The sequence below is a fragment of the Bison bison genome, unplaced genomic scaffold (genome assembly GCF_000754665.1).
Source record: "Bison bison bison isolate TAMUID 2011002044 unplaced genomic scaffold, Bison_UMD1.0 scf7180017864167, whole genome shotgun sequence".
In the NCBI taxonomy this organism is placed as follows: domain Eukaryota; kingdom Metazoa; phylum Chordata; class Mammalia; order Artiodactyla; family Bovidae; genus Bison; species Bison bison.
This window is the reverse complement of record NW_011494739.1, coordinates 2,999,092-3,010,034: the sequence shown is the minus strand read 5'-3', so window position 1 is coordinate 3,010,034 and position 10,943 is coordinate 2,999,092. Positions and strand designations below refer to the sequence as shown.

Here is a 10,943-nt window from a genome sequence, read left to right as displayed (position 1 = left end):
GCATCCATGAGATTATGGCAGGCTGACTTGTTACTTTGAAGTAAGGGAAGAAGTAATTTCACAGTTCTTGCTAGAGCCATCTCCTTATCTGTCTAGGAACTCATGGCTGTGTGTGTGTGTGTGTGTGTGTGTGTGTGTTGTGTGTCTGTGTGTCTGTGTGTCTGTGTGTGTCCGTGTGTAGGGGTAAATCCCAGGTCTAGGACACTTTGGGTATTATACACCCATCTTACCATGGAGTTGTTAGGGGCAGACATCTGATCTAAGACTCTTTCTTCCCCTCTGGCCACAGACCAATAAAGACCATAACTCATGGCAGACACCTTGAAACCATGAGAGTTAACACAGAGAAAGTGGGACTCAGAAATTGGGCCTTGATGATTCTGCTGGGGGTACCCAAAGCAGCTGTTTTTGAAGCCAGCTTGACCCTGGATTATGTTAAGATACTTGAGTCAATAAATTCCTTTTATTGCTTAAGAGAGATGGTATCAGAAGAAGTCCTAACTGACATAGATCACGGCTGCTCCCAGAAAATGTCTCCATTCTAGTGCAGAGAACCAAGCCTCACCAGGACAGGATCCTTCTTTAGGGACTCTGAGAGTAACTTGATGTATACTATCAGTCTTTTGGTAGTCAACAATTTAAAAGTGCAGAGTAGCAGATAGGAACTGCAGCTGGTACCATTTCAGGTAATTTCCAGCCTAGAGATGGCTCATGGCAGAGGGACACATAGAAGACATGAACCTCCCCTTGAAGTGATGATGTAACCATAGAAACATGAACTAAAGCCCCAGCTGCAAGGACAGGAAGAGGAGGTGTTTGACTTGGCGTGGGGGAGTGGGGGGGAATTCTGGGCCACTCTCAGATCTGTGCCCAGTGATAGGGCTGCTGTTTATACCACACTTCCTGGCTCTACTTTTCCCGAGCTAGCGTTGCATGTGCAAACTTGGCCTCTACTTCCTCTCCTTGCACACTTTGGGGAGAAGCATTTGCGTGACACAAATAAACATTTTGCTTTGGTACCAGAACCCAAGTGACACAGATCAAACATCTTTCCAAAGAAAAGATTGGTGCAAAGGATGTTTCAATTCATGACTGTATTGACATAATATTATAAATGGTAACACATTTGAGACTATTGAGGTATAAACCTTTTCTGATTGAACATACTAAATGCTCAATCCATGTGTTGAATTTATCAACACAGAATCTATAATGTACAAAATAAATAGGGAACCCAATAGAACATGTTATATTGCAAATTTACCACTACTTATAACATGTTTGTTTAACTCTGTTCAGATAAAACAGCAAATATATATATATATACATGTGTGGTTTAAGTCACAGATACAGAATTTGTACCAGTCTCACAGGATTAATTCTATCCAAACTGAAAATTATACTGCATTTTCTAGTAGATGCAACAGAAATTAATCACTTGAAAATAATCTCTGCCCCCATTCTCATATTCTATTTTCTCCCTGTTGTTCAGTCGCTCAGTCATGTCTAACTCTCTTGCCAACCCATGGACTGTAGTCTGCCAAACTCCTCTGTCCATGGGATTTCCCAGGAAAGAATACTGGAGGGGGTTACCATTTCGTTCTCCAGGGGATCTTCCCAATCCAGGGATCGAACCACGTCTCCTGCATTGGCAGGTGGGTTCTTTACCACTGAGCCCCAAAGGAAGCCCAAAAGTAGGCTTCTCCCTAGCACCTAATATATTGTGTATGTATTTCTCCATCATTTGTCTGTCTCCCCACTAGATTGTAAATGCCCTGAGGGCAAAGCCTTGGTCTGATTCTGTGCTACATGCCCAGCACCTAGAATTTAACATACAATAGGTACCCAATAAATAAGTACTGAATGAATGAATGAACTTAAAACAGGCACACATTGGGCTAATATAAAAAACTGCATTCCACAACCTCATTTCATACACTGGCCCTACACCATAGGTCCTTTCTTCACACCTAACTCCTCCCTGACTCTGTGGGATAATCCAATATCCTGGAGTTGCCCAGACCCTCGGTAACACTGGGTTTGGGCACCATGACGATTGCCATCTATTGCACACCCCCAGGTTGGTTTTTCCCAGAGGACAGACTTGCACAGGTTGTGGGTGTGCAACTGAAGTGAAGAGTTTAACAGGGAGAACGAGGCTTATTCCAACGTCCCCCTGAACTGCTGCGCGTGCTGCTCCAGCTTCTTGGCTTCGGCCAGGAGGTGCTGCAGGGCAGTGGGGCTGGGGTGCTGGAGCACGGCGTGCTTGGTGGCCAGCGCTAGGTCCTTGAGTAGGCTGCAGAGGCAGCTGCTGCCCCGCAGGATCTCATTGCGCACGTCCCGCTCCTGGGTCTCCCGGCACAGCCTGTCCACCAGCTTCTGCCCGACCGTGATGACCAGCTTGCTCTGCGTGATGAAGGTCTCGGGGGGTTGGCTGTTCTGGAGGCTGCTGTTCAGCACGCTGATGGCTTTGAAGAGCGCCCCAAAATAGAGGCGGCAATGTTCAGAAAGACGGGTTTTCTTCTCGGGATTCTGCTGACTCAAAGGCCTGGGGACCAGGGAGCTAGGATTCTAGAGAAGGGGAAGAAGATGACAGATTAGAGAGAGACACGAGCAACAGGCTGTGGTTGTCTCTCTTCTGTTTTTGCTTAATTTGCAGACTTTTTATAAGAAAAAGTATAGTTTTGTTTGGGAAGCCCCACGTGCAGGTGCAACATGCTGCCTAACAAATTCATGTTAATTCAAAGCATGTTGTGCTGTTTAGTTGCTAAATCCTATCCAACTCTTTTGTGACCCAATGGACTGTAGCCTGCCAGGCTCCTCTGTCCATGGGATTCTCCAGGCAAGAATACTGGAGTGGGTTGCCATTTCCTCCTCCAGGAAATCTTCCCCACCCAGGGATCAAATCCTGGGTCCTTGCCATCTCCTACATTGACAGGAAGTTTCTTTACTGCTGAGCCACCAGGGAAACCCTTTTTAAAGCTTCCTTATAAATATAACCTTATATATTGTGTTATATATAATCATTCATATTAAATACACATAAAATTATAGTCAATCCTCTCAATAAACCATTAGAAACCCATTCTAAGAAACTTACTGACAATGACTAAATTTATACCTTTTTTAAAAAAGTTTTTTCTTTTTATGTTGATCCTTTTTTTAACATTTTTATTGAATTTGTTACAATATTCCTTCTGCTTTGCATTTTGTTTTGTTTTTTTTTTACTTTGAGGCATGTGGGAACTTAGCTCCCAATCCACACCCCTTGCACTGGAAGGCAAAGTCTTAACCACTGGACCACAGCGAAGTCCCCTAAATTTATAAATTTAAAAAAATGCAGGAAAGTTGATGGTGAGATTTTAAAATTTACTGAAATAACAGATTTTAAAGCATTTAAAAAAAATCCTTCCTAATTCCAGTATAAGAGGTAAACTTGAATTCCCCCAAATTTCCAGAAGAAATCAAAACATACTGACCTATTTGCTTTAAGATTAAAATATTTATCTTACTTGCTAGTTAAAGTTTCATTTAGAATTTTACTTTCGTGAATTTTATTTTCTGCAGTGTGGCACCAAAGCCTATTCACTAGTGAAAGATTCTCTGCATCAAATTTAGTGTCAGCCACCCCAGGTAACAATCAAAATCCCCTTTGTTAGGTGATAGGTGAGGAGACTGAGTATCCCAGAAGAGAAGAGGTCACCTAGGGTCACTCAATTAGCAAAATAAAGATTGGAGGGCTGGACTTCCCCGGCAGTCCAGTGGTTAAGACTCACCTTCCCAATGGAGGGACCCAGGCTTCAATCCCTGGTCAGGGAGCTAGATCCCACACGCCACAACTAAGACCTGGTGCAGCCAAATGCATCAATAAATATTGAAAAAAAAGTTCTGGAGCTCTAAGCCGAGTCAGCAAGTCTGAAATTCTCATTCTTTGTTACACTGCACCCTTTTACCAATCTAAGATCTCAAAACTCACAGCTCAGAAGCACTCAGACTGCGTTATGGTCTGACTGTGTCTCCCTAAAATCTGTATCATGAAACTCTAACCCCTCAAGGTAAAGGTATTAGGAGATGGAGCCTTTGGGAGGTGGTGACTAGAATTAAGGCTTCCTCGGTGGTTCATGGCCCCCAGGGTGGGGGATTAGTGCTCTTATAAGGGTCATGTGAGAGCTTGCTTCCCACCTGTGTCCTCTGCCAGGTCTGAAGCCTGGGAGGGATCTCTCACCGGAACCTGATCAGGCTGGCATCCTGATCTTAGACTCCTAGTCTCCAGGACAGTGAGACATTAAATTTCTCTTGTTTGCAAGCCACCCAGACTACAGTACTTTGTTGTAGCAGCATAAACAAGGACAAGTGATGAAGAAAAGATTGGAGTGTTAGCTGTGGTAGACTCTTGGAGGGGCAGGAAACATGAGAAGAACACATCAGAGGCTAGAAATGAGAAGCAACCATCTGGGGAATAGGAATGTTGGCATCTTAGCTTGAGAGTATTACCTGTAGGGAAACAAAGTACTGCCTTTTATCCTGGGGTGTTAGAAATCTCTGGAGGTATTTTTGGCTGTCACACTGATGAGGGAGCACCACAGGATACCGGCAGTCAGGGGGCTAGGGATGCTCAATGTTTCATCCCACATGACGGAGAATTGTCCGCCCAATGGTCAGTGGTCCCTCTACCCACACTAAGAAGCAGTCAGTCTAAAGCAGGATATTTCCAAGTGTGGTCCTTGGACCACGGCACCAGTAGCACCTGAGAACTTATTAGAAAAGAAAATTCTCAGGCCCTACCCTAGACTTACTGCATCCTGAACACTGGGGTGGGACCCAATTCTCTGGGTTTTAACAAGCCCTATAGGAAACTGTGACACACTCTCAAATTTGAGAACTGCTAGTCCAAGACAGACTTCATGTTGAATAAAATAGCATGACTTTTAGCAATGTGACAGGCCACTAAGTTTGGGGTTTGGAGTTTGCAGAACTAAGCATCAGGAGGCCTGGGTTATTATCCTAGCTGGCCTCTGAAAAGGCAGCAATCTTATCCATATCATTGAATAACTCTGACCCTTCTTGCCTACCCTGATCCCCCAGCCAGAAAGTTGAGTGGGTTCACTGGTTCCCAGGCTCCAGTTATGCAAATAAAACCTTCACACGCTATGAAGTTTCTACCTTCCTCTTGACTTCAGTTGGCTTCATATTTGTCTTTAAAAGATCCAGTTTTTACTTAAGTTAAAACTGTTTAAATTGGTAAATGGAAAACTAGTATCATTTGCCAGCAATAGGAGGTAACCAATTAAAATTAAGCACAATGATAACATCTTTGATTTCAAAAAAAAAGAATATCATATGTCAAAGACGTGCTGAAGGTACACAAGCCTCAAACCAAAATGGTTTTTCTGTTGTAATCAGAAACATTAAAAGAGAATGTCAGACCGCTAACGGATAGAGGGTAGATCAAGTGAAGACACAATGAGAAGATGATCACGTACAAGCCAGGGAAAGAGATGCCGCAGAAGAAACGAACCTTGATTTTGGATTTCTAGCCTCCAAAATTGTGAGAAAATAAATTTCTATTGTTTAAGCCAAAGGTGGGGGTGGGGGGAAAAAAAAAGAATGTTAGGCCATGTGACTTAATGGCAGGTCATTGATAAACTTGCAGAGGACCTAGAATTATTTCACTAATGGTCAAAGGACCGTGTTCCACGCTTGGGGGCTCACTGGGCTAGTTCATCTCCAGGGTTCCTTCTATTGTAAATAAGGAAGAACCATGACAAAACCAAGTCTCCTCCCAGGTGGGTCAGGGCTGTGATATTGAATTATTCACAGCAGGAGATGTCTCTGGGGATAAAGCGTTTCAGTCAATCAGAAGGGTTGGAGAGTCAGTCAGCATCATCACTTACCTGTGTTTCCAAGTCGCTGTTTTCATCCGACCTTTGTTCCAAGATGGGCTTCTCTCTCTCTTCCAGGTGAGGCAACTTCTGAAACATACAATCCCTTCGAATTACCAACCAGAACGGTCTTTACCTACTGTATAGCCATTTAATCCACTTTAAAACTTGAGCGTTCCTCTTTCTGCTTTTGTTGAGTTCTGCCTATGATACCTTTTGCCAACAAAGGAGATTTTAGCAGGTGAAGAGCTGAATTTTGCCTATCAACACAACCTAATAGAAGGACACAGAGTTTAACCAGAAATGAAAAATATCTAAATGTCCAGCTTCTCTGGAGTGTGTTAAAGCTCTTGCACCACCAGGCATGTCAGCAGAAAACCCCAAGACTGGGGCCGAAAGCACCAAGTTATCCTGTGACACAGCCCCTGTTATCTGCTGCATCTCCTGCAACTTGCAATTCTTGAACTAAAGGTGTCTTACTATAGTGCCTCATCTCATGGAGGAAAGTATTTCTAAGAGTAACTAGAGTCTGGAGGCTGCTAGGACCATGGACAATTTGGAAGAGTATTTATACTTCCTCTTATGTTCCTAAGAAGCACACTGACAATGACTCAGTTTATAACTTTCCAAAGTGCAAGGAAACTTGATGGTGAGATAAAAATTTTGCTCAAAAAACAGGTTTCAAAAGGTTTTCAGAATCCTTTCTTATCCTAGCATCAGAAGTAAGCCCCAAACCCTAAAATGTCCAGAAGACATCCTGTTTGTCTTAATATTAATCTTTCTTCTTAGTAAGATTTCATACAGAATTTTACCTTCATGAATTTTATTTTCTGGAAAATGGAACTCATGCCTCCCCAAAGATGAAATAGTAGATTCTCAGCATCTAACTTATGGGTGACCACTCCAGATAAAAATGGAAAGCCCCTTTATATTTTATTAATACCGCGTGGAACTCTGAACTCACCTGTTCACAAACATTTGTCCTATTCTTCTCTAATAGTTCAGGAGAGTGTTTGCTTTCTTTTTGCTTATGAAAAGGAGTGTTCCTTTGATAGGATTCAATCTCCCTTTGGGGAAGCTGGATGGATTTGGCAAGCTTAAACTCTGCACTTGGGGTCAATTGCACGGGATCTTCCTTTTCACAGTTCGGCTTGAAAAGGAGCCTCCCATTGGCAATGATGATGGAGGCGAACCTCTTGACATCTTCCGGAACCATCCGTGCCACCTGGACAAATCTCTCCAGGTCATCCGGGCTGTTCTGGATTTTGTCAGTCACAAGGACTTCCAGGGACCAATCGCAGCTCTCCAGACTTTCCTTTGATTCAAGCAGGATTTGGTAGGAGTTGGAGATTGTCTGTAGCTGATCCCTAATTCTGGCCTGAAGGTTACTGTTGGTGAGGTTGCAGGTGGTCCCACAGACTCCTCGGGCAAAATCCAGGAATTCTTTCAAGGATTCCTCTGTGCGGTCAGCGGCCCTGCGAATTGCATCAATGTTGGCCTCCAGAGAGTCCCTGAACCTCCACTTCCTACTGACAAAGAGCATCAGGCTCCCGACGGAGTTGGCCACCTTGTGCTGCAGAACTGTGACCGTCTCTCTGGCCAAGTCCAGGTCCAAGGGGAGCTCTCTGGCTGACTCCTCTGAGAAGGAGCTGGACGAAGAGTCAGTGGATGTGGAGGAGCAGGAGGAAAGAATGCTGGCTCTACTGTCAGAGCTGGACACAGACGAGCTGTCTGGTTCAGGGGACAGCGATGCTGCCTGGCTAGGAAACCACGGGGAGTTATGGTCCAAGGAATTCTCTGAAGGCACGTTGGCTTTCCCCAGCTCTTTCCCAGCCTGGGGGTCCCTTGGCCTTGCTTTAGGGATGTCGTAAATGTTCGGCTTGGTGTTCTGCTGCTCCACTCGGGGGATCAGAAAACTTGAAGGAACCTTGTAGCTGACAGCTTCATCCAAAGGGAATGCAGCCTTGGCTAGTGGAAAGCTATAAGAAGGAATTTCTGGAAGGCTGAGTTTTTTCTGCATGGGCATGTTTTTCTGCGGGTGTGGACTGAGAGTCCCTGCTCTGCTGCTCGGAGGGCTGTGGAAGCTGGACATACACCTGGGGAGGACATGGTGCCCCGATTTTTCCACAGAGCTACTTGGAGATGCATTTCTTACATCAGCCTTTTCCAGAGACACTGGTGTGTCATAAATCCATTCCGATTTCTGAGGGCTTGGCAGTGTGTTGCAACCACCCCTCCTTAAGGCGATGCTTGATGTCGGGGGAATATTCTGCCTCTGTGAAGAACCACACAAAGTCACCCGTTATTTAGTTTAAGGAAAAGACAGTGTGAGTGACTCGGGGGATGCATGTGTATTACACTGAGGAGCCACCAAGCGCTGGGCACTGTGCATCTTAAAAGCCTGATGGTCACTCCTCTGCTCAAGTTTCTGCAGTGGCTTCCCATTTCCGCCACCACTCAAGCCCTTCACAGTCTGGCTCCAGACTGCTTTTGAGTCTCCTCGCTCTCTGCCTCTGCCACCACACGTGGCACTCCCCTCCTTCAAGGTCCAGCGACTCAGGCTGCTTACCTTTCTCTGAACCCAAAATGCTCTCCTGCACGGCTATATTCAATTCTGTCCAAGCTGGTTCCTCTGTTCTCAGTGTCCACTCAACCCCCTGCCTTCCATCTAACAAACTCCTGTGCATCCCTCATGACACTGCTGAGAAGCCACCTTGGGCATAAGCGCATGCGTGCTGAGTCACTTCAGTCATGTCCCACTCTCTGCAACCCCATGGACTGTAGACCGCCAGGCTCCTCTGTCCATGGGACTCTCCAGGCAAGAATACTGCAGTGGGTTGCCATGCCCTCCTCCAGGGGACCTTCCTGACCCAGGGAGAGAATGTCTCCCTCATCGGCAGGTAAGTTCTCTATCACTAGCACTACCTGGAGAGCCCACCTTGGGCATAGGTGTATTTATTGTATGCATGTGACAGAATCCATTGATAAGCATGGATTACAGATTTCAAGTTAAGTCATCTCCCCTCCATACAAATAAAAACCTACCTCAACACAACATGTCTCCAAGGTAGATTGCAAGAAGCATTTATCTCAAGTCTCCTGAGCTCTTGCTCTGTGCCAAGCACTGTAGTAGGTCCTTCACAGGGATTATGTCAATTCTCACAGTAAGTTTGTAAAGAGAAACGGAGGCGTACGGAAGTCAAAGGGTTTATCTAGACCACATGACTTGTCTGGTTCCTGAACACTGTCACAGTTAAAAGTTTTGCCTCCAGTGAAGTAAATTCTGCTATGAGGGATTTGAGTTCCTAATTTTGACCAAGCAAACAACATTTCCCAGAGGCGGTTCAGGTTTGCACAGTCTCAGATCTTAGTGCCGATCATACTTACGTTTGTTTGGCTGGCCGGGGGACCCAGTGCTGCCTTTTGGGGGCTGGGGGGGATATCATATAGCTGCTGCATGCCTGGCTCCTGGGAAAAGACCACGAAGAAGGTCAACTTGAAATTTTCCTTCCTGGTGACAGCACATCACAAACTGTCTCAACGCTGGTGTTTTGTTTTGTTTTTTTTCCCAAGTGAAAACACAAATCACTGAAGACTTTGGGACTTTCAGTCATGATGGTTTTATGGTACAAGTGTGTGCTGTTCTGAGTATATTTTCAACAATGGGCTCTGTGTTTTATAAAAAAAGGCACCTTCTCAATCAAAGGTGGGGACAAACCATAGAGAGAATTAGCTGCAGTTGTCTGAGTTAAAAACAGCAGTTCATTTCCTTCTGTAAGTTCACCTTAAGACTGAATTAAAGAAGACTAAACATAAGATTGGAATTTACTATGTCTTTTTTCTTTCTTGTTTTTCCCAGTAGAAATTTTCCTGTGCTTATAACTCATGTATTAATCCTGCAAATATTTACTAAGTGCCCACTAATGACTAGCCACTGAACTAAGTGACATATGTACACCCACTAACGAGCAAAAGACACGGCATCTCTAGAGATAATAGACATTTGTGGGGAGGTGCAACAATTAGGAAATACATATATTAGGACGTGAAAAATAGGTTCCATATTCCAAGGTAAGGTGAGAGCACCAGAACACCAGAACAGGTTTTTCAAAGAAAGAGAAAAGAAGCTGAAATTTGGAGAGGGTTTTTGTTTGGGGCTTTTTTTTTTTTTTTTTTTTAAGCCACACATCATGACTTGTAGGATCTTATTTCCCCGACCAGGGATTGAACCCGGGCCCTCGGCAGTGAGAGTCCTAATCACTGAAGAGAGTCAGGCTATGAGTCTCCTCCAAGTCTCCTCCTTTCACTTTATAGGCAGGGGGAATTTTGGTACAGCCTGCTCAGAACATTAAATTCCTCCACGGAGATTTCTTACTACCTGGGAGCGACCAGGAAGTCGCCAAACCAGCCTGAATTTAGAACCAACTGGGAGCTTTAAAATTCCTACTGCCCAGGGCCCACCCCAGATCTCAAACCTCAGAGTCTCTGGGCTTGGTTCCAGGAAGCAGGCATGGCTGAAGCATCCAGGCCATTCCCCTGTGAGTGGTGGGCAGGGGAGAGCATGGCCATGGGGCAGTTCTGATGGGCTAAGAAGTGAGTGAAGTTGTTTTCTGATTATAGGAAGTATGTCTTACAAAACTGATGTACCAGTTACATTCAAATAAGGTAAAAAAAAAAAAACAACAAAAAACCTCTGAAATTTCCTCCCCGAGAGATAATCAGTGTTAAGATAACCAACAATAATGTTAAGACTATGATGTATATCCTTCGTGTTACTATTACTTTTTAAAAAGTGCAGATATGTGTATACAGGTGTGTGTATATATTGTGTAAGTCACTCAATCGTGTCCAACTCTTTGTGACCCTATGGACTGTAGCTGACCAGGATTCTCTGTCCATGGGATTCTCCAGGCTAGAAAACTGGAGTGGGTTGCCAATCTTTTCTCCAGTGTGTATATATGCATGGATATAAAGCATTACAAATGCAAAGTAAAAATTTTTTAAATATTCAGAATTCAAATAATAGTAATATTCTTCTGAGCATGTCTGGGTTCCCTGGGC

At 44.4% G+C, this 10,943-nt stretch overlaps 1 protein-coding gene across 1 annotated transcript in view; it reads right to left on the bottom strand.

Moving 5' to 3' along the window:
• Positions 1 to 1,605: 1,605 nt before the first annotated feature.
• Positions 1,606 to 10,943, bottom strand: part of CASS4 (Cas scaffolding protein family member 4) — a 34,908-nt gene continuing 25,570 nt past the window's right edge. The window contains exons 4-7 of the mRNA XM_010841806.1: positions 9,270 to 9,350; positions 6,847 to 8,157; positions 5,895 to 5,972; positions 1,606 to 2,571 (exon numbers count right to left, since the gene is read on the bottom strand). Coding sequence (XP_010840108.1) covers positions 2,161 to 2,571; positions 5,895 to 5,972; positions 6,847 to 8,157; positions 9,270 to 9,350 — 1,881 coding nt within the window. The 3' untranslated portion in view covers positions 1,606 to 2,160. The remainder of the gene's footprint in view (positions 2,572 to 5,894; positions 5,973 to 6,846; positions 8,158 to 9,269; positions 9,351 to 10,943) is intronic.